This window comes from Podarcis muralis, chromosome 3 (assembly GCF_964188315.1).
Source record: "Podarcis muralis chromosome 3, rPodMur119.hap1.1, whole genome shotgun sequence".
Taxonomy (NCBI): Eukaryota; Metazoa; Chordata; class Lepidosauria; order Squamata; family Lacertidae; genus Podarcis; species Podarcis muralis.
Genome location: NC_135657.1, coordinates 17,561,113 through 17,583,965, shown reverse-complemented (window position 1 = coordinate 17,583,965; position 22,853 = coordinate 17,561,113). Strand labels below are relative to the sequence as shown.

At 44.6% G+C, this 22,853-nt stretch overlaps 3 protein-coding genes and 1 pseudogene across 12 annotated transcripts in view; 3 read left to right on the top strand and 1 right to left on the bottom strand.

Annotated features, from left to right (window-relative positions):
- The window catches only part of LOC114594804 (two pore calcium channel protein 1-like), a 29,955-nt gene extending 28,352 nt beyond the window's left edge, over positions 1 to 1,603 (bottom strand). Inside the window, exon 1 of one of the 3 annotated variants that reach the window (XM_077925488.1) lies at positions 1,266 to 1,603. In XM_077925488.1, coding sequence (XP_077781614.1) covers positions 1,266 to 1,409 — 144 coding nt within the window. In that variant the 5' untranslated portion in view covers positions 1,410 to 1,603. The remainder of the gene's footprint in view (positions 1 to 1,265) is intronic. The other 2 variants (XM_077925487.1, XM_028724939.2) reach the window with 2 other exon arrangements.
- A 5,444-nt stretch (positions 1,604 to 7,047) lies between these two features.
- LOC114590193 (high mobility group protein B3 pseudogene) lies at positions 7,048 to 8,639 on the top strand (annotated as a pseudogene).
- Positions 8,640 to 9,296: 657 nt separating this feature from the next.
- On the top strand, positions 9,297 to 10,634 carry MTLN (mitoregulin). 2 transcript variants are annotated; one of them, XM_077925485.1, is made up of 2 exons: positions 9,297 to 9,547; positions 10,327 to 10,634. In XM_077925485.1, exon 1 carries the CDS (start codon positions 9,360 to 9,362, stop codon positions 9,540 to 9,542), a length of 183 nt encoding a protein of 60 aa, XP_077781611.1. In that variant the 5' UTR covers positions 9,297 to 9,359; the 3' UTR covers positions 9,543 to 9,547; positions 10,327 to 10,634. The 2 variants fall into 2 exon arrangements, with proteins under 2 accessions (XP_077781611.1, XP_077781610.1); XM_077925484.1 differs by having other exon boundaries at positions 9,307 to 9,547; positions 10,323 to 10,634.
- Positions 10,635 to 12,619: 1,985 nt separating this feature from the next.
- The window catches only part of NPHP1 (nephrocystin 1), a 32,553-nt gene continuing 22,319 nt past the window's right edge, over positions 12,620 to 22,853 (top strand). For 5 of the 7 annotated variants that reach the window (XR_013392117.1, XR_013392116.1, XR_013392115.1 and 2 more), the window contains exons 1-12: positions 12,621 to 12,781; positions 13,300 to 13,373; positions 13,990 to 14,050; positions 14,430 to 14,566; positions 15,530 to 15,779; positions 17,005 to 17,106; positions 17,801 to 17,901; positions 19,071 to 19,113; positions 19,533 to 19,617; positions 20,765 to 20,859; positions 21,011 to 21,139; positions 22,571 to 22,645. Coding sequence is in view for 4 of the 7 variants with exons in the window: in XM_028724940.2 (XP_028580773.2) it covers positions 12,710 to 12,781; positions 13,300 to 13,373; positions 13,990 to 14,050; positions 14,430 to 14,566; positions 15,530 to 15,779; positions 17,005 to 17,106; positions 17,801 to 17,901; positions 19,071 to 19,113; positions 19,533 to 19,617; positions 20,765 to 20,859; positions 21,011 to 21,139; positions 22,571 to 22,645 (1,224 nt within the window). In the remaining 3 variants the exon portion in view is untranslated. Of the gene's footprint in view, positions 12,782 to 13,299; positions 13,374 to 13,989; positions 14,064 to 14,429; positions 14,567 to 15,529; positions 15,780 to 17,004; positions 17,107 to 17,800; positions 17,902 to 19,070; positions 19,114 to 19,532; positions 19,618 to 20,764; positions 20,860 to 21,010; positions 21,140 to 22,570; positions 22,646 to 22,853 lie in introns of those variants that run through there. The other 2 variants (XM_028724941.2, XM_028724942.2) reach the window with 2 other exon arrangements.

Sequence of the window (22,853 nt, the reverse complement as noted above, 5' to 3'; positions counted from 1 at the left end):
GGACCATAAAGAAAGCTGATCGCCGAAGAACTGATGCTTTTGAATTATGGTGCTGGAGGAGACTCTTGAGATTGCCAAAGAATTGATGCTTTTGAATTATGGTGCTGGACTGCAAGAAGATCAAACGCATCCATTCTTAAGGAAATCAGTTCTGAGTGCTCACTGGAAGGACAGATCGTGAAGCTGAGGCTCCAGTACTTTGGCCACCTCATGAGAAGAGAAAACTCCCTGGAAAAGACCCTGATGTTGGGAAAGATGGAGGGCACAAGGAGAAGGGGACGACAGAGGATGAGATGGTTGGACAGTGTTCTCGAAGCTACTAACATGAGTCTGACCAAACTGCGGGAGGCAGTGGAAGACAGGAGTGCCTGGCGTGCTCTGGTCCATGGGGTCATGAAGAGTCGGACACGACTAAATGACTAAACAGCAACAACAAACTGCGTTTCCAGCCCATAATATGTACTGTACACAGCCTCTGAAACAGAACTGCCATCCTAAATTGGACTGTGATGGGAAAAGCAGAGGCCAGATTGCCTGCAATAGCCTCATGGAGTATTCTGGGCTGGACTCTCGATGGGTGTCAACAAGGCGCCAGTCATCCCAGCAAGACACACCTTTGCTTGCAGGATGTCGCAGGTACCCCTTGAATTGCTCCGCCCCAGGCAGCAGCAGCAGCTGTGTCTCTGCCTGTATAACGGATCTCGCCTTTGCCAAGGAATGCGACGAAAACGCCTCGCTCAGCTTTTTTTTTTTTTAAAGGCTCTCGGCACATTGGCCGAGAAGCGGCAGCCAGGCCAGCAGAGCAGCAGACTCTGCCAACCTTTTAAGTTTGCACGCGTGCATTCCTGCCCACCCAAACGCCCCTTTACGCAGGAGAAGCTTTTGTGCGCCATGGAGCCGAAGGAAAAGTTGCTGAAGATGCCACACAACTAGCTGTCCAGAGGCACAGCTGCAGAAGTGGGCAAACTCTTCCCCTTAACTCACGGGACACCCCAAGAAAAATAACGACTTGCTAGAGCAACTGGTGTTCGGTGCAAGCAGGCGCGCTGCAAAGGGATCTCTCGTTTCCGAAAAGTGGGGGCCCGTGGAAACATTTGCAGTAGCAAAGCAGCCGGGGGGGGAGGGGGAGAGAGAGTTGCGCAGGCTTGGGCTGGGCCTGCAGGGGGACCAGCAGAGCAACGTGGACGATGCAGCCCCTCCAAGCGGAGACCTCCCCTCTCCTCCCCTCGCCACGGTCGCGCAAGAACCAGTCTTGGGCGGGTCACCTCCTCCTGCGCCGAGTCTCCCATCGCGGCGTCGGGCGCGGCTCCGGCTAAGCTGCGCGGCGGCTGCGCGGCTGCGGAGTCTGGTTGCTCCTGCACTGCCGGCGGTTGCGGGATCCCGACTCGACTCCGGCCCGCAGACTCCATCCCCGAAGCTGCAGCGCCGCCGAGGAGGCTTTAATCCCCAGCTGCACGTGACTCGGGGCAGCGGAAACGACTCCCAGCCCCGGAGAAGGATGGATGAGCGAGCAGGCGCTGCGCGAAGCGCCTTGATTCCGCGCTCGCCGTGGCGCAGCAAAACTTTGGGGTGCCTCCACCTCCCCGCCCCCGCTGCAAAGGAGGCCGGCGAGAATCTGGATCCGCCCTGTGGGTTGCCTCGGAAAGGAAGCCCGGCTGAGTTTATTGGGGTTTGTAAAGGGGCGTCCCCATAAAGAAGGCTGATCGCCGAAGAATTGATGCTTTTGAATTATGGTGCTGGAGGAGACTCCTGAGAGTCCCATGGACTGCAAGAAGATCAAAGCTCTCCATTCTGAAGGAAATCAGCTATGAGTGCTCACTGGAAGGACAGATCCTGAAGCTGAGGCTCCAGTACTTTGGCCACCTCATGAGAAGAGAAGACTCCCTGGAAAAGACCCTGATGTTGGGAAAGATGGAGGGCACAAGGAGAAGGGGACGACAGAGGACGAGATGGTTGGACAGTGTTCTCGAAGCTACCTGCATGAGTTTGATCAAACTTCGGGAGGCAGTGGAAGACAGGAGTGCCTGGCATGCTCTGGTCCATGGGGTCACGAAGAGTCGGACACGACTAAACGACTAAACAACTAAACAACTAAACAACTAGGATTTCAAAAGCACCCCCATCCTCTGCACGTTTAACTCGAGGCTGGTGAAAACGCATGGGTTGGCCACCTTGCCGCACCACCCCGCTACATCCTTGTCGGAAAGCATGTCCCTGTTTTCAAGGAACACATAGGAAGCTGCCTTAGTACTCAAGTCAGCCCATTGGTCTATCTAGCTGAGTGTTGTCTACACTGACTGGCAGCCGCTCGCCAGGGTTTCAGGTAGGAGCCTTTCCCAACCCCACCTGGAGATGCCAGCGGGGATTGAACCAGCGACCTTCTGTTTGCAGGGCAGATGCTCTATCAGGGAGGTATGGCGTTGCTGGACTCCATCTCCCACCATTTGTCTACCTTGGATTGAGTTTAGTAGCGGATTGGCAGCCATGTGCTTTAAATGCATCAGGAGTTTCAATGCCATCGTCTGCAGATTAGACTGAGAGCAGTTTTGTAAATCACTATTTTAAGTATGCAATTATCAAGGTCTGCACTTTTCTGCATTTCATTTCTCTCTGGCAACACTTTTGACAATCCTCACCCAAGAAGAAGAAGAAGAAGATAGGTGGACCTACAAATCGGGATAACACTAAATGCATTAGATGAAGAGGGCTGTAATCCATGGAAGTTTAATGCCACATTTGTTTTCGAGGTGCCACAAGACTCTGGCATCCCACAATATATGCATGTTTCCATTTTTATGATGTGTATGATTGCAGCCACACTTCTCTGTTCCTTCTCTCCCCCGTCACAGCTACAAGTGCTACAAAGCTAAAAGAAATGTTAAGGATCCAATCCAAATAAGTAATGGACAATTTATTTATAACACTGATTTTCCCACCAACTAACCCCAAAGGGTCTCACTGCAACTTACAAATAACATATAGATTTAAAAACAACAAAACAACTGGAAACAGAAATGACAAAACCAGAGTTACAGCATTTAATGGGGTTGGCTTAATCCTGGGGTGGAGAACCTTTGGCCCTTAATATGTTGCATAACTACAGTTCCCATCATCCTCAGCCATTGGTCATGCTGGCTGTGACTGATGGGAGTTGTAAGGTTTCACTTCCCATTTTTTCAGATTTGGTAAAAAAAAAAGAAATAACGAAAAATAATTTTTTAAAGGTAAATTGTCGTGATTGCCAATAAAGAGGTATAGAATACAGCTAAGTGATTTACTAAATCAACAATAAAACATACCAGGAGGAAAAGTATCTGTGGTCTATAATTACAAAGGGTTCCATGATCTAAATCAAAACCACTGCAATTTTTTATTTTAAAAAGAAGATAAGCTTTTCCAAAACCTACAATTGTGTCCTGGACTGCTATCAAAAGATGCAAAATCAATTCCTTGTTTTTTTCTGGTCTTGATTCAAATCTGCAAACAAATCCAAGATTCACACAAGGGCAGGGATGAATTGCTTGTCCAGTTATCAATGAGATGTCAGAAAATACTTTTGTCCTCAACCAGTTTACCTTGGGCAGTTCCATCACTTATGCTGGTAGGTCCCAGCATCCTGGCAGCCCCTCCAGTCTAAGTGTGAAGCACCCCCATGAATCATTGTGTTAAGTACCAACTATGTGCTATTTTCAGGGAGAGTTCCCTCTTCGAGTGGGACCTTGGACCAGATTTTTTTCCTTCCAGTCTTCATCTTCTGTCTGAACTCCCCAGTTGTGTTCCCACCGGGTCTTATGATTTTGATTTGCAGTAAAAGTAGCATTTGGCAAAAATGTCATACAGCAGTGAAACTAACCCATTGATGGGACCCGAGGAACCCATAATACCGTAATTTCAGAATTGTACTTCAGCAACATCTGGAGGACCATCCCTGAGTTAATTTGCTTATGGCCATAATCCTCACCCCACTTACCTGGGAGTAAGTCACATTAAACTCAATGGTAGATACAGTTAGGATTACACTGCAAAGACATTTTTGGTCAAGTAAAAGGTGTTCCAGTATATTAGACAGATTTTTATTTTATTTTAAAAATACTTTTAATACTCATAAAACGTGCAGATGACAATCACCATCCTAAAAGATGTGTTCCCTTTTGCCTTTCATACGTATGTTTGTACAAATGACTTCAGAACAGAGCAGGCATAGGCAAACTTGGCCCTCCAGATGTTTTTGGGACTACAACTCCCATGATCCCTAGCTAGCAGGACCAGTGGTCAGGGATGATGGGAATTGTAGTCCCAAAACACCTGGAGGGCCGAGTTTGCCTATGCCTGGAACAGAGCCTATGCAGGCACAGGTGTGTGCCTACAGCTGTTTCATGTTACCTGGAACCCTGATTGAGTTCTCAAATGCATGAGAGCCAATTATTAAGATACCAGGCCTATTGGCAGAGCAACTCTGTGTTACAAAGATGTCTGCAACTGTAACATGAACCCTGCCACGTGGGAATCCCTTGCAGATGACCGTAGTGCCTTGAGACAGTTAAGTCATGTATCCTTAGCAGTGATCAGAGGAGGAATGATCTCTGGGAGGAACACAGAGAGAAGAAACACCATGATGCATCTGCCCCAGCTGCAACAAAACATGTCTCTCCCATATCGGTTTCTACAGCCACAGCAGGAGCTATAAATCTCCAGTGGTTTGATTTCACCCCCAAAGGAGCAGTCCTCTATTGTCTCCTGAGACAGGTGGCTGCCAACCAACTAACTGAAGTGAAGTGCCAATGGAATCTGTGGAAGAAGACCTTTACTTAAGGCCCATTGATTTCATCGAGAACTAGCTTCAACTAAGTTAAACTAGATCCACTAACTGATCAAGCGAGAGCGACTCTTCTTGGATGGTGTGCTGAATGCACTGGCACCCGGAAACATAGGAAACTGCCTTCCACTTATAGTTTCCTATGCCGCTGGGCAGCGACTATCCAGAATTTCAGGCAGGAGTCTCTCACAGCTTGGCCAGAAGATGCCAGGGACTGAATCTGGGACCTTGTGCATGCAAAGCAGATGTTCTTTGGCTACGCTGTGGCTCTTGCCCAGCGGGTTCACCATCCCTGTTGTAGATAGTTCTGAGCCAGATGCACAGATGGTCCGATCTGGAATATGTGCTCTGAGGGCTGGTTAACTTTACGGTAAAGGACTGGAAAATTACAGGAGGCAGGCTGTATGCCAGGACTGGGATGTTTTCAGCCAAGGTGGCTGCCCAGAAGTATTTTATTTAGAGTTTCATTCCTACTTTACATACGCAATGTGCATAATGCTCCTTTCTTGTGGGCTGGATGGTTTCATTGACTAAATGGCTGCCCATCTGGCCGTTCTGAAAGGAGCAGCTACAGCGGAGGGTTGAAAAGTTCGCTGCTTTCATGGGCTGTGGCTGCAGCTCGCTGGTTTGTTCGTCTGCCAGCGGTGGAATCTGGCATGCAGGAAAAGGAAGTTTGGCATTAAAGTCAGCTTAATATTGTTTCTCTAAGCAGTGCCTCAGAAATGCTGAGGAAGCATTTATCTGTCCAGGGACGTACAGAGGAGGGGTTTGCATACAAAGGGCACAATCAAGTTCATTCAACTGGATTTAACTATTAGATTACTATAGGCACACTCCTCTTCTTATTAGTTTTCAGCTGAACAAAGAGTTCTGGGGCACCTTCAAGGTTAAAAATTAATTGCAGCCCAGGCTTTTGTGGGCTAGAGTCCATTCTGTCAAATGCATGAGGTGTTATTCTCAGTTGACAGATATCTACACACAGACACAAGCACACACAAATACGCATGTGGATAGAAAGGAAATGAACAAAGCAAAGCTTGGTGGTCGGCACTACAAGACATAAGGTGCAATCCTATGCATGTCTATTTGGAAGAAAGTGTACATAGGATTGCAGGCTTAGACGAGCCCTGCTACTATACAGAGTCAAATGAAAATACAGTCCAATGCAAGTGGTTAAAGGTCTGCTAGGGTGGGAGGTAATGAAGTGGCAAAACAGGTTTCTGAACAGCGTGCATCGTGGTCCCCAACATTTTTTGGCCTGGGAAGCATGTTTGGAAATCCATCCCATTTGTAGAAGCAAATTCACAGAAAGGGAAGAAATAAATGATGCCCGGAATCCCACCTACAGGCAAAATAGCTAAACTGCCCCCCCAAAATGAAGAGGAGGAGGAGGAGGAGGAGGAGGAGAAGGAGAACACTCCTCCCAAAAGGGAAAATACAGTGGTACCTCTGGTTGCGAACGGGATCCATTCCGGAGGCCCGTTTGCAACATGAAAAGCCTGCAACCTGAAGCACCGTATCTGCGCAGGTGCGTGGCGTGATTTAGTGCTTGTGCGCATGTGTGAAGTGTGATTTAGCAAAACCCAGAAGTAACCCTTTCCGGTACTTCCAGGTCGCTGTGGGACGCAACCTGAAAAAATGTAACATGAAGCAAAGGTAACATGAGGTATGACTCATGTCAACTAAACAACCCAAACAGGCAAAACACCCCAAACCAAGAAAACAGAAAGCAGGCAAAACACACACTGGCAAACATAAACACAGGGAATGTATGCTCATGTGGAGCCCAGAGGAATTCTGGGAAAGGAAGGTTAAGAGTATAAAGTGACTGGATGCCTGCACTTTGCTTTTGATTCTGCCCTGGGGCACTTACGGTGGGCGGGGGGAGAGCTTTACAAAACCCCACAATTCAACATTTTTGGAGGGGCAAGCGGTCTTTATGGGCACCCAGAGTGGCGGTGTTTGAGAGTGTCTTGTTGAGGACCCCAGGGGAACAATAACACCTAAGGAGTGGGAATGTAAACTGGCTACGGATCTGCAGTGGAGAGTGGAGTTTTGTCCGTTTGCGAATACATTGTTGGGGACAGTGGGATCCTGTTGTATCTGCTGCATCTTTCGGTTGTCATGATTCGCATGACTGGCTCAGGTGTGGAGTGGCAGGCTGAGACAGATGAGCATTGGGGGGGGGGACAACAGGAGGATGACCGGCAGGGACTGAGACTGGAGAATAGAGGCTGGAAGAGGTGGGTATTCTCCCGTCCCAGGATATGGCTGCCCTGGCTAGGGAAGCAGGACTTCTCTCAAGAAAAGGAGTGCAGCAATGGAATCCAGGGAGGACATCAGCCCAAAGGTAGGGTCTTCTCCATTGTGAAGAGCAGCTGCCTCCAGCTTTGATGGGTGTGTCATCTGACCCTTTCCTGGACAGGCACAGCTTGGCCACTGGGGCTCATGGGATGGTAACCTTATGTTTAGACTACTGTAATGTGTTCTACGTGGGGCTTCCCTTACAGCTGGTCCAGAGGCTGGAGCTGGTGGCCCAGGTAGTGAATAGTGCCTCTTACCAGTGCTAAGGGATCGACACCAGTTGCCTACCAGCCCCCAAATTGGTTTTGAGGTATTGGTATTGGCATATAAAGCCCCAGACAACAGGCCTATCTCGTAGGCAGCCAACTTGAGGCTGAGCCCCAGCTACTAGCGTTGAGTCTTGGCATGTCATGTGTGTGTCTCGCTCTCTTCCCCTGCTTATCGCCTAGGTTAAAGTGAACAATACAGGGAGTAAAGATGGCTAAAGGTGACCCAAAAAAGCTGAAGGGGAAGATGTCTGCTTATGCCTTCTTTGTTCAGACCTGCCGTGAAGAACACAGGAAGAGGAACTCAGAAGTTCCAATTAGCTTTGCAGAGTTCTCCAAGAAGTGCTCAGAGAGGCGGAAGACCATGTCAAGCAAAGAGAAGGGGGAATTTGATGAGACGGCTAAAGCTGATAAAGTGCGGTATAATAGAGAAATGAAGGCTTACGGACCAGCAAAGGGTGGATAAGAAGGAAGAGGACCCCAATGTCCCCAAATGGCCACCGTCTGGATTCTTCCTGTTCTGTTAAGATCAAATCCACTAATCTGGCATCTCCATTGGAGACTTGGCAAAGAAATTGGGTGAAATGTGGAACAACCTCAGTGATGGGGAAAAACAGCCTTACAACAACAAGGCTGCAAAACTGAAGAAGTATGAGAAGAATGTAGCTGACTACAAGTCTAAAGGCAAGTTCGATGGTGCAATGAGTCCCATAGCTAAAGATGCTGTTGCAGCTTGGAAAAAGGTAGAAGAGGAGGAGGAGGATGAAGAAGATGACGAGGAGGAAGATGAGGAGGACGATGACAATGAATGAGAAACTGTATAATATAATTGTCTTCATGTGAATACCATAGAGTAGGGAAAACACCATTTGGAAAAACAAACAGGCACCTGTTGCTTTAAGAAGATGGAGTCTTTGCCCTTTCTGGAAGCGAAAATGTGCTTGCGTGAATGTCCCTGTTAAGTACTTATTTCTGTGTTTGTGCAATGTGTGTGTGTGTATATGTGTGTGTGTGTATCCTGAAAATTGCTTCTTTGCCATGTTATTACTGAATAATTAACAAAGAGATTACTTGCATTGAATAATACTAATGATGTAGACAAATTTGTTGAAATATGGCATCTATAAAATACTTTGCTGATAACCCTGAAGAACGGCAACCACTGAAATCACAGATCGGACTTTGGCAAACTCAAGTAGACTGATCTGTCCTGGAGGAGTGTAAATTGGGATTTTGCTTTTGCATCCACCCCTTTTTTTGTAATTGTTGTTATATATTGGAAATCAATAAAACTGTATTTATAAAAGAATGAGAAAACAGCGTTCAAGGGGAAGATCGGCATGGCCTTGACTAGATATATTACAGCACTTTATAATATAAAAAACATAAAACTAAGCAATAAAATCATAAAAGGTTAAAGGCAAGTAAAAAAGCAAATACATACAAAATTAAAAACATTACTACTACTAAGTCTTTTACTTTGGGGGGGGGGTTGTGGCATTATATAGCTATGTTTTATGGTTACATGATGTATTGCATTCATCAACCTTTGCAATAGCAAGTAATGACTGAAAAACGGCAAATATCTACTGCTGAACACATTTTTATTAATCTGTACTTATGTATTATTCTTGAAAACAAACAAAAATATACAAAAACAAACAATCATGACTACTTCTATCTAGAATTTTCGTCTTCAGCGTAATGGCACCTTAGGGCAGAAAATCGAAAAGCTCTTTCGAAGGCGCGAGCCTCGGCTTAACTCCGAAGGAAGCCTACTGAATTCCAGCCGGATCCGCTGTCGAGGAAAAGCGCTCATCGCACAGCATCGCAGCCCCAGTGTGCTTGCCTACGCTTGACCGCTAGTTGCCGCTGCTCCGAAAAAAACCCTTTCCCCCCTTTCCCTTTGGCCGGGCGCAAAGGGAAGCAGTTTGGCCCTCTGTAGGCACCGTAGTAGGCGGACGGTGGGAAACATGGCGCTGAGCTCGGAGCCGCTCTCGGAGCGCTCAGTGAAGCTGGCGGTGCTGCTGGCCTTCGCCTCGGGGGTGCTGGTGGGCTGGCAGGCGAACAGGGCGCGCAGGCGCTACCTCGACTGGCGGAAGAAGCGGCTGCAGGACCAGCTGGCGGCCACGCAGAAGAAGCTGGACCTGGCGTAAGGCAGGTGAGGACGTCGCGGGATGGTGGCCGGGAAGGGTCATGCCCCTCTGCACGGCTTCTCGAGGGAGTGGTGGCCGAGAAGGGTCATGCCCTTTCGGTGGCTTTTTGAGGGAGAGGGAGTGGGATGGTGGCCGGGAAGGGTCATGCCCCCTTCCATGGCTTTCTAAAAAGAGGACTGATTGCTTTTGAACGCCAAACTAGCTGTTGGCTACCCAACTTTTATTTGCTTAAATGTATACACTGGATACATTTGGATACATCTGGATACAGAGCCTGGCGTGCTCTGGTCCATGGGGTCACGAAGAGTCGGACACGACTAAACGACTAAACAACAACAAATCCACTTTTGATTTTGAAGAAACCTGAATAGATAGACGAGGGTGGCGCTGTGGGTTAAACCACAGAGCCTAGGGCTTGCCTGCGGTTTGAATCCCCGCGACGGGGTGAGCTCCCGTTGCTCGGTCCCTGCTCCTGCCAACCTAGCAGTTCAAAACCACGTCAAAGTGCAAGTAGATAAATAGGTACCACTCCGGCGTTTCCATGCACTGCTCTGGTTCGCCAGAAGCGGCTTAGTCATGCTGGCCACATGACCCGGAAGCTGTACAGCGGCTCCCTCGGCCAATAAAGCGAGATGAGCGCCGCAACCCCAGAGTCAGCCACGACTGGACCTAATGGTCAGGGGTCCCTTTACCTTTACCTATCCACTTTTGATTTTGAAGAAACCTGAATAGATAGCATCATTTGTATTATTATTATTTTGTTTCTCTTCCTATCAACAGCCAGGAGCAAATGGAAGCAAGAGGAAGCCTTTGGATCAAATCTGACATTTAACAGACTTTGAGAAAACACACACGTACGAGAATGCTGCTTCTGTTATTTCACTCAATAAGACTGATACCTGAAGAAGCTCAACATGTATGGAAGAACATCATCAATACAAACGCTGAAATTTTGTGGTCTTCTTTGATGGGGTCAACTTCTTGTGCCATGTTTGGAAGATTTGTTTCATTGTCTGACACTTGAACTATGATGACTGAATCTTGATAACAAGTATCTGCATGTGACTAAATAAACTTTATTTTAACAAGTTATTCTAGTTAAATTGTGTTGGCTCAGAAAATGAAGGCATGCTTTATTTATAAGGCTCTTTAGTTGTGAAAACTTAACCCTCCTGCTTGATGGTAAAGTTGGGTCGCATTTCCCTAACCAACCCACAGAGCTGAACTGTTTTACTGTGGCATGATCTAGAATCATAGAATCATAGAGTTGGAATAGACCACAAGGGCCATCGAGTCCAACCCCCTGCCAAGCAGGAAACACCATCAGAGCACTCCTGACATATGGTTGTCAAGCCTCTGCTTAAAGACCTCCAAAGAAGGAGACTCCACCACACTCCTTGGCAGCAAATTCCACTGTCGAACAGCTCTTACTGTCAGGATGTTTAGGTGGAATCTTCTTTCTTGTAGTTTGGATCCATTGCTCCGTGTCCGCTTCTCTGGAGCAGCAGAAAACAACCTTTCTCCCTCCTCTATATGACATCCTTTTATATATTTGAACATGGCTATCATATCACCCCTTAACCTCCTGGAGGTTATAGTTTGCTCATTTACTACATAAAAGGACTGGGTTGGGTGATAGACCAAATTATAAATTTATTTCTTACAGGTAACATACCACTTATCAAACAGAGGCGAGCTCTTGAAGTACTTCACAGCATTAAAACAAACAAACAAAACCATACACTTTAAAGTACCAGAGTCAGTACAAGCCAGATACAGCCAACCGGCTAAAGTTAAAGCAAAGCCTATGAAAAGGTAATTGAGCTATGTGTGAAGTGCAGCAGCTAATGAAGAATGACTGTAGCTCAGTGCTTCCAAGTTCAGATGCCCGCATATCTAGGTAGGGCTCGGGCAAAGACTCCTGTCTGAAACTGGAGTACTGTTGCTGTTCTGTGTCAACAGTACTGAGCTAGATGTTCCAGTGGTCTGACTTGGTATAAAGCAAATCCTAAATTGATTGCAGATCAGCTAGGTGAAATAGCTATTTTATATATATATATATATATATATATATATATATATATATATCACATCACTTGGAGTGTGTGTGTATATATATATCAACCAACACACTTTATACCCACAATATATAATTTCATTTACACATCTGGTGATGCTGAGTATAATGGTGCTGCAATATTATACCCCAGTGGTTCCCAATTAGCTAAGTACTTTAAAACCTGTTTTTCATAAGTGAAGCCATGGACCCTCTACTTTTGAAATTTTTGATATCTCTATGGTAGTTTTTGTTATGGGGATGGTGCCACAGACCCCCTGGGTGGGTTACAAGGACCCCCTGAGGTCTGTGGACCATCAATTAGAAACCACTGCTATACCCAATCATCTGTGTGTAACCCCCCTTGAACTTAATAGGACTTACTTATGACTAGACATACTTTGAATTGCGCTGAAAACCTGTGATGAGAAGCCCCCTAATGGCATTTTAGAAGAGGGAAACTCCTTTCACTACAGAAAAATGGTTGTGGTGAAGAAGATAAGGTTTCCAAAGTTACGTGAAAGAGTGTTATGTAAGATAACGTAACCTTGGGAGACTTGGCATTGGAAATGTGGTGAGCGTTTCACTTGGAGATCTTTGTGCACCTTTTAGTCATATATAGATATCATGTAAAAAAACACAAAAACCTAGTAGTTTATGCGTTGCGTGTTACCCCAATACTGCAGCTGCTTTACCTCCTAGAATGACATTGCAAACGTATTATATCGGCTTTATAGCACTTCAGCATTCTGGTTTCCACCTACGCGACACAAAGTACCTGGTAAGTGTCTGACCCATGGAATTCTAAATCCTTGGAAGAGGAAGGCACACTTTAAAAGGTGGGGACAAAATGCCGTTAAAATCACCAAAGGGACCGTTTGCATGGGCAGCTCGGGGTGTGCCGCCCCTTTTTAATCTCTCGGCTGCGTTGCATGCTGGGACATGTAGTCCGGTTCGACGCCGGAGAAGCGTCGCTGTCCGTCTCCTCGTAGCGCCTAAGGATGACGCTATAAATTCCGCGCCGCAGCGTTCCGTCTCCTTGGCGACCGGCTGCGGCCTTCTTCCTCCGCGCAAGGCAGGCGCCTCGTAGAGCTTTCGCCCGGCTGGTGGTATGACCGGGCGCCGGGGCCGGACGGGCCCGCTGCAGAGCGCGCTGCGCCGGGGCCGAGAGCTGCGGGAGCAGGTGAGCTGGGAAAACGGGAGGCAGGGAGAGGAAGGGCGCGGCGGGAAGCGGATCCTGCCCGGCGCTACCGTTAATTGCAGGGAACGAGAGACATGGGGCTAGTAGGAGGGAAAGGCGTAAGCCAGAGGTGGGGGAGCCTGCGGCCCTCCTCAGACTCGAAATTTCATTCGCCCTGACCGTTGGCAGGGCCGGCTCACCTATGAGGCAAGGTGAAGGTGGATGCCTCAGGTGGCATGAACCAGCGGGACATTATATCCCAATGCTGATCTTTCTTCCCTGCCTCCTCCCTTGTTCCTGATGTAGATATGGCCTCACCTGCTTCTTCCCTGGTAGAACAACACCCTTTGGGGGTCTGCCTCAGGTGCCAAAATGTCTTTTGGCCAGCCCTGACTGTTGGCTCTGTTGACGGGCATTGGGAGTCCAGCCGTCTCTGGAGAGCCACAAATCCCATGCTGAAAAGTAGTGTCATTCTTTCGTTATCGTTTGACAAAGCGAATCTTGGTTGTTTGATATTTTAGGTGAATGCTTTGCTCCAAGAAAGCAAGGAAGCGGGGGCTCTGGATGCTGGAAAGAAGCAAAGCCTTAGTCAGAGGTAATGTGTTTATATATATTCAAAAAACTCCTTCTGGTAAGCATAATGCAAATATATTTGAGGTCAGAGTTGCAACCAGCAACATTTATTGATGCTTGTTATTTGGTTCCTTAGATGTAAACAAATTTAATTTCAGGTCTAAAAATATTTTCAGATCCAAACCTAAAAACGATTACTTTAAACGAGATCAGCGGGACTTATTTGCTAATGTATAACTATTGCATTAGAAGTTTGTCATAAATTTGTATTTGTGCAAGGATGTTCATGAATCTAGACAGTGGCGATTGATGTGCTGAGATTTGTTTTCAAAACTCTGGGAAAAGTGAATATAGTACTTGTGTTTTTCTCAGCAAGAGAGATAGAGCAACTTGATGATGTCCAGTCTCAGTGTGCTCACACTTTCTCCCTCAGCACCAGAAGAGAATATGTCCACTGCCTTTCCCTATTCAGAGAAGTAATTTGTAGTGCCATGTTGGCATTAATGCTAACCTTGAGGTGAATGGAAAATTATGTGACTGATCTATTAAAACTGAGCATTTGCAGATTTGGGGGCTCCACACCTGTATTTGTGGCTGTGTAGGCAGTATATACTATGCAAGTACTGTTTTTGTTGCAGATGTTTGGAGCTGAAGAAGTCTGTTGATGAAAATATCTCTGCTCTACAGAACCTGAAGAAAGTAAGTGCTTAAGGTACAGCGCTTCTTGTTTCCACAATAATAAATTGGAGATGAGGTTCAGAAAAATACTCTGTCAGGGTAGGACCTGAGATTACTGCACTTACCCTGTCCATCCTTCAGTGGTTAACCTCAATTTGTTGTAATGTATACAACTTCCTTAGACAGCTGTATATATAATACTATTGGTAAATGTATCCCAAAATCAAAGGAGTCACTGTTTTTTTTAAAGTATAAAGCACCATGTGAATGTTGACCTGTAATCAGCATATTTTCCATAAATGTGATTAATGCCAGGCTATGCTAGATTGATATTTTAGTTCAAATCCTAATGTACACAACAAGAATGTTATGAAAAATCTGGTATATTGTTATCTTGCAGTCAGATGAGCCTGCCCCTGTGGGAAATTATAATCAGAGAAAAGAAGAAGAAGGAGAAAAATTGTTAATGCTTTCTGAGCAGCTGGATAAACTTACAGCAATCTTTAGCCGGGAAGATGTTACCAAGGACTCCAGCATGTAAGTAGGTTAACAGTACAAACCTGTGGATGTCTGCTCAGAGGTAAGGCTGCAATCCTAACCCTACTTATCTGCCAGTAAGCTCCACTGAATTCAGGAGACTTACTTTTGTGTATTTATGATTAGGTTTGCAGCTTCAGTCCCATTGAGTTCAGTGGGATTTACTCCCAGATAAGTGTGTACAGGATTGCACTCTAAAACAGGTTTTTATTAATCAAGCTGGATTATTCCATGCCTGCTCAAGTCTGAGCATGGGCATCTTTATCAACATAAAACTTTTTTATAGGGTAAAGGTAAAGGACCCCTGAATGGGTAAGTGCAGTCAAAGGCGACTATGGGGTTGCAGTGCTCATCTCGCTTTCAGGCCGAGGGAGCCGGCGTCTGTCCACAGACAGCTTTCTGGGTCATGTGGCCAGCATGACTAAACTGGTTCTGGTGCAACGGAACACCATGACAGAAGCCAGAGCGCACAAAAACGCCGTTTACCTTCCCGCTGCAGCGCTACCTATTTATCTACTTACACTGGCGTGTTGTCAAACTGCTAGGTTGGCAGGAGCTGGGACAGAGCAACAGGAGCTCACCCCGTTGCGGGGATTTGAACCGCCAACCTTCTGATCGGCAAGCCCAAGAGGCTCAGTGGTTTAGATCACAGCACCACCCGCGTCCCTTAAAATAGTTACAGGTGCATAGTCATTGATACTTTGTCTGCTACATAATTTTAGCTTTATCTGACATAATTGTATAATTGTTAATTGCTACCTACCCCGAAGTTAAGGGATGAGACTGCTTAGAAATATTAATGTATTCATAATATTAAATTGGGGAATTATTGAAACACCTGGTCCTTCTTATACCCCTAGAACAAGAAAGGAGAAGTTCTTTAAAATATTGTCTGTGTCAGTGGTTGATTAGACTAAGCAGTTGTCAAAAGACTGTGATGGACTCTGTTTCTTTTTGGGTTAGCAATACAAAAAGGAAGGGCAGCCCAAAAGCACTACAAGAAAACGAAGAAAGTGAAGAGGAAGATGAGGAGGAGGAGGAGGAAGAAGAAGATGATGATGATGATGAAGAAGAAGAAGAAAGTACACAGGATGATGGTGATGATGAAGAGGATGGCGAAGATGAAGACAAACTCGGAGATGATTCAGCTATTAAAAATTTTATCACTCTTGGTGATTTTTCTGCACAGCAAGAAGGCGACCTGACCTTTAAAGTAAGTAAAATGTAATATTATTGGTTTATGTGGGCATATCTCACTAAGCACTATAGCTGTGTAGGATTTGTTTGTGATTGTTCATTTGGTGTAGACATTGCTTAAGTCAGTCATCACCAATCCCACTCTGATGCCTTTTTGCAGTGTCCAAAAACTCTATTTGATTATGCTACACAAGTCTAGCAGTGATGGTTTTTCCCTAGGGTAACAAAGTCAATCAATGCTGCTATGCATGTGAGAGGTACCAAGTTGGCTCGTGATGCCAGGTAGCCTAATAGGAACAGGTGGCCATTATCATTGTTATAGCTGGAGAGAGGTGTGCACTGTATAAGAGAGGGGAGCAGCAGTGCACCTCCATCCCTGGAGCCTCCTTATACATGAGGATAAGGCCTTATCCTTATTACAGTTTTTCTCCAAGTGTACTACTCTCACATGAAAAGGTAAATATCTCGATTGCTATAGGTACTAAATATATGCTTGGTGAGTCCATATTCTAGGGTGGGGGGAGGCTTTTTCCTGCTGTCCATCTCTCACCTCTTCCTTCCGAATTGTAGCTTTTTTCTTTTGTCCCCTACCCTACCATTTAAAGTGAACACTGAGAATCAAGGTTAGTCCACCACCTGCATAGGCCTATCCTGGGTTCAGTTTCTTGGTCTTCCCAGAGTGTCTCTCTAGATTGTAGCAACGAGGCAGGATTCAAGATCAAGCTTTTATAGTGTGATGTTGGAAGTCCAATATAACAGCTAGCTCAATCTTAAGAGCATCTGTAAACCATTCAATACAGTGGTACCTCGGGTTACATACGTTTCAGGTTACATACACTTCAGGTTACAGACTCCGCTAACCCGGAAATAGTACCTCAGGTTAAGAACTTTGCTTCAGGATGAGAACAGAAATCGTGCTCTGGCGGCGCAGTGACAGCAGGAGCCCCCATTAGCTAAAGTGGTGCTTCAGGTTAAGAACAGTTTCAGGTTAAGAACGGACCTCTGGAACGAATTAAGTACTTAACCCGAGGAACCACTGTATTTACATGCCCAACTCTAGTATCTTCCACAGTAATACTTTGCATCAATTGGTAGAAATATAAGAATAGCAGTCACCCTGGGTCGAAGCAACAAACTAGACCACTAGGCCTCTGCTTTCATCATGTATTCAGCACAGAATATCTTTAAACCTTTGTGTATTAATGTAGTTTCTTCCCTTCTCTTTGTTTTCAATACTGAAGAAAGGCGAAGTTCTGCTTATCCTTGAGAAAAAGCCTGACGGTTGGTGGCTGGCTAAAAACTCCAGAGGGGAGAGGGGCCTTGTGCCTAAAACCTACCTTATGGTTGGTATGCTTCTACTTTTCTCTTTCTATTCAGTTCCATGTTTAATGTTATTGTTGGCATCTTTCCACCTTAGTGGGCTAGGTGAAAGCAGGGGTGAAATAATCTTTTCATGGGCTGCTGCAGTCGTCTGGACAGCGATATGGAAAATAACTACCACACCAAGATTGTGGTGTGGTGGAGTGTGGGGATGTCATTTTTTAGTGCTATAGAAATAAAACCCAGTAGCATGCCAACTGGTAGATATTTTCTGTCATTCCTCAAATATTTCAGACTGCTTTCTTGAGACGCCCAGCCAAACGTAACATCTTAGGGCGGTTCCAGACTGTTGCTATTTTCAGGTAAGATTCAGTCGCATCCTGGCAAATTCAGATTGTGCAATTATAGATGATAGAGAGGTCTTGTGCAACACACCCTTAAAAAAATAAATAAAACAGACTTCTTGGAATAAAAGAAAGTGACAGGAAAATACACTGGAAACAGCACTTTGACACAATGTCAGCTAACTTCCCTCCAAACAAATCAGAATAAATACTCAGTAGCAACCCAGGATCCAACCCAGGGTGTATTCACAAAGGAGCAAGAATTTGAAGCAAGAATTTCCACTTCTACTGCAACATAAGATCACCCAACTTCCTTTTTAAAATAAAAAAGATATAGAATGTTATTGACTGTTGCAATGGATCAACTTTGTAGGTGAAAGATGAGGAAGAGGGCCAAGAACCAAGTGAAGAGGAAACCGAGGAAGATATAGAGGTGGCAGATGAAACGGGAGGAGGGGCCAACATTCTGAAAAGGTAAAGGGACCAGAGCTGTGAGTGGAAATGCATCATCATGCTGCTGTTTGTGATGGGGGCTTCTTCATTGCCGAAGCTTCCTTGCGTCGTTTGTGTATCCTCGATTTGAACTTGACTGATTTCAGACCTGATTTGTATCCACTACAAGAGCAAACACACTGGGAGATGGTAAAGTCTTTTAAACCAGGGCTCTGCATAATAATAATAATAATAATAATAATAATAATAATATATAATACCCCGCCCATCTGGCTAGGTTTTCCCAGCCACTCTGGGCGGCTCCCATAAGAATATTAAAAACACGATAAAAGATCAAACATTAAAAACTTCCCTAAACAGGGCTGCTTTCAGACGTCTTCTGAAAGTTGGATAGTTGTTTATTTCCTTGACATCTGATGGGTGTTCCACAGGGCGGGAGCCACTACCGAGAAGGCCCTCTGCCTGGTTCCCTGTAACCTCACTTCTCGCAGTGAGGGAACTGCCCGAAGGCCCTTGGAGCTGGACCTCAGTGTCCAGGCTGGACGATGGGGGTGGAGATTTTTTTTAGGTATACTGGGCCAAGGTTTGCAGTAGTGATAGTTTGGGAAGGCATCCCTGAACAGGAATTTAGAAGAATCCTGCGAAAAGTGAATAATTTATTTAATGTCATTTAAGGAACTTCATTTCTACTGGACTTCAGAACTTTATTACAGTAGAGTAGCCGTAAATCTGGTGCTGTTTCTTTTAACAACACTTGTGCCTTCAATTTGTTACTGCTCTTGTGGAACATTTTGTAATGGCTTTTTATTGTGCTGTACGCTACCCATGGTTCCTGTTTGAGTGGAAGGGCAGTGTAGAAAACAAACAAACAAACAAACAAACAAACTGACAAAATAGGTACAACAGTGATCAGACCACTTTCACGTGGTAGTGAAAGGCAGGCGAATAGTGCAAAAACTAAGGCTGCCTTAGCCACAAAAGTGAATTAAATAAAGATTCCAGTCTGAGTTACCACACGGTCAGAATATAGATTAAATGGGTTTTCCCAGTGGGACCATCACTCAGTGTGTCATTTTACAACCCATCACCATAATCACATATTGAGGGTCAATTTGCCCATCTATATATTTGCAGTTAATTGATTTGTGGATCAGCTTTGTGTTATGTTCTTATTTTTATGCTACCTACAGAACAGATTCGCACTGGAGTGCTGTTAAAAAGGCCATCACAGAGGTAAGCCTGTGTTTTATCATTTGCATACCATTCATGATTACTGATATTTTGCTTGGTTTTTCTTACAAAACCAGACAGCCAAACTGGTACTCTTATTTCATATGGTACTCCCTCTTTCAAACAGTCCAACTATGGACAGCAAAGTTGGCAAACTGAGTATCAGTTTGCTTGAAAAGGGCAGGAACAGTGCAGTCCTATTCATGTTTACACACAAGGAAGTTCCACTGTGTTTAGTGGGGCTTACTTCTAGGTAATATAATGTAAAGAATTGCAGGTGCAGAGTGTTTCTGCTTGTTCATCCAGTGGCTCTTCAAAATACTTGATGTTCAGTGACTTGCTACTTAAAGACTAATATGGAGCCAGAAGCAAACTGATAAATGGAAGCAATATCAAGGTTGAATTATCTCTCTTCTTAATAGAATAATACTTTAGATGCACTGACAACTATGGGAGCAGTTCCTGCAGGATTCCGACCTTCAACACTTGCACAGCTCTTGGAAGAAGGTAGGAGTTTTGTAAAACTACTCTATTAAACCCAGAGCTCCCAAGGTATGAAGGAAGTTTATTTTAGGAAGTGTGAACATTTATTGGGAGGTGACCAAAGTTCTGATGGCAGAATGTTGTAATTGTATTTGTGAGGGGTTTTTTTTAGCCAAGTGGGGTATTTTTATGAAATAAATATTTTTATTGCATTTTTCATTTCTTTAAGTTCTGGATAGCAGTGTGTCAGGGTGGGTATTGGAGCAGGTCAGCAATAGATCACAAGGTGTCAGTGAAATTAACTATTTAGTCAAAGAAACAAACAGCTCATGCCTAGTGGGCACAGCAACTAGACCTTGCCCCAACGAAACAGTTTCCAGGACTGAAGGTCTCTAAGTCACCTACTCCCCCAATTCCTTCCCAGGCAGTCTGAGGTTCCTTCATCTTGCCTGTATTTTCTCCGCCTTTTCTATACCACTTCAGATTCTGGGAGCCCAGAGGGGAGGGAGGGGGAGACCCCCGGCGTCTTCAGCAGCCTGACTCGTCTCTGTTTCTTGCCCCCCCTCTAGCTTCTGCTTCTACCTCTGAGTCTGGACTGCTGTCTGCCACAGCCTCTTCCTGCTCACTAAACCCTGTTACTGCTTCAGTTTCTCCTCCCTCTTTTCCCTCTGTCCACTCATTGTTGTCCCACCACCAATCCCCTGGCTCTGAGCCTTCTTCCCTTGGGGGTTCCCCAGCTGGTATCTCCCACCACTCCTCTGCATCCAGTCAGTCCATGATACAGTGGTGGCAGAAATCTTTAAAAATGTTTTAAAATGCCTCTTTTCTATTTGGAAAAACGCCCTTGAAACTCCGGGCGTCCTCCAGTATGCGCAGCCCTGGAAAAGGCATTTCCCCTCTTCTCCATTGTGCTCAGCGACATATATCAGAATGATATATGCACACTAATCTTCTGGCAAAACACTAATATTCTGGCAAGAAGAGCGAGACAGAGCAAGAAGAGCAAGATAAGATTTATCACCAAGTCAATATGTTTAAGATTAGGATGTCAGTCTGTAATTGTGCTACTGCTGAAGTCATAAAGTTACTTACTTGCAAATTCCATTGAAGATAACCAAGATAAAGGGAGATGGGAAAATAAACACACTAAAAATAAGCATTGTTCTTCCAGGAGTTCAGTTTCGGGCTTCTTACTTCTTACAACCTGAGCTCACACCTTCCAATCTTTCTTTCCGAGATCTAGTGTGGAACCCGGAAAAAGGCACTGTAAGTATTTGCTCTCAATAAAAGCCAGATCAACTCTCTTTAGGGTAGCAGAAAATGGGGAAATTGGAGAAAACGTATTATGCAATAACATATTATGAAGTAAATGTAGCTGTAAAATGTAAAACTCTGGTCCCCGCCCCCTTTCTTTCAGATTCAGTCAAGGCCTACTCGGCTATCACTGATTGTGACCCTATGGAACTGTAAAGAGATTCCTTTTCCTGGAATGAGCATACAAGTCCTGAGTAGACATGTTCGACTCTGCCTTTTTGACGGTAACAGAGTGAGTTCTACAAATCACTTAACCTGAGTGGTTAAAATTTGAACTTCTTCCAATATCTTGATCACATTTATGAAACAGGAAGCATGTGTCTACTCAGTTGTCAACTGCTATTTTGTGGAGGATTTAAACAGTTGCTGCCTATAACTTATTTGCATACTGTTCTTTGTTCTGCATTTTAAAAGCTTATCAGGCTTCAGTTAATTTGTACCTGAGAAAGTATTCCAGACTTCTCCTTTCTGGCTATCCTATCTTATATCTGCAGCATTGCATGATATTTATCTGTATATAACCCATGTGCAGCATTGACATATTTAGGGTAGTAGTCCATGAAATTTAACTCAAAATTGACTCACTGAAATTAATGAACATGGCTAAGTTAGGTTCATTAATTTCAATAGATGTTGCACACTACCCTCAATGTCAAATAAGTTGATTAGTCTGCCATCCCTCCTTATCAGAGAGCTGATGGATAATAGACCTGATTGTTACAACACTCTTGAACATGTACCTAGTGATTCTCAAAACCAGGATTTGCATTGTTCTCCATTGCAGAGTGAAAGCATTAGTTTGTGATAGTGTTGTAAATAAAAATATGCCCTTTCCCCTTATGGGGTATCCAAGAGCCCATATAGAGTCCTTACATAGGTTCCCTATTGGTAGGAGAGAATAAGAGAGGGCAACCAGAGAATATTGAGAAGCAAAGCAGCTAGTAAGCCTGATCTTTATTGATCTGTTGCAACAGGGTGCTCCCCTTACATGCAGGAAAAGAGGAGGACCCACAAAAATGCTGTGCAAGGGCTTATAAAGACTTTTGAAATTCCCATCCTCTAGATCAAGACCACCCCCAGAAACATTATGCATACATCACAGAAGGGGTGTAACCTAAGACCACCCATCAGATACATCCCAGAAAAGGCGGTCTAAAACAGAACATTTGCATGTTGTTTTTCTCCTGTCGCAGTTTATCTCCTGTCTGGCAAGTTACTTGATTGGATTTCCTGGGGAGCCTGGCCATTATTTTGTAGTGGTAAAATACTTATTTCCTGGGCCAGGTCACAGGCTCACACCCTATTCATATCTTAAATGTGTCCTTAAGACAGGATTTGTGAGGAAAGAGACAATGGGGAGACTTTTCCAGTTTGACCTTGCAGAGAAAACATTTGGTCAGTTTAGAAATCAAAATGGTTCCAGGTTGGTCTTCCTGTGCTGACCTATGTATGTGCAGTTATGAACATTACCATATATCTAAGACCATAAAACTCCTATCACATTATGCTGGATTCAGTGATCATATTTCTAAATTTCATGAGCTAAAGAAGGTGAAGGTTGGTGATTCAAACATAAGCTGATCTTGTAATGAAATAGTTTCCCATTCTTCATTGCGTTAATCTACACTGCTGTATTCAAATGTTAATTATTTTCTCATTTTAGATACTGAGTAATATTCATACAGTTAGAGCTACTTGGCAACCTAAAAATCCCAAAACATGGACGTTTTCTCCACGGGTAAGAATACGGAGATTATTGATAGATTTGACCTGGTAAATTTTGCATAACTTTGCAGGATTGTGATCTGTAGTATGTACAATTAATTCTAGCGCAATCTGATAATAATCTTCCTCCCTGCCAAAAAAAATTAATAATAATAATAATTAACCAAAATGCTAGTTAAGCATTAGTTGTGATTTAGAGGAGGGGGAACTGAGCCATAGCA

Bases quoted from the DNA above. Each gene is read 5' to 3' on its own strand.
- MTLN (XM_077925485.1), top strand. From the start codon at position 9,360: ATGGCGCTGAGCTCGGAGCCGCTCTCGGAGCGCTCAGTGAAGCTGGCG.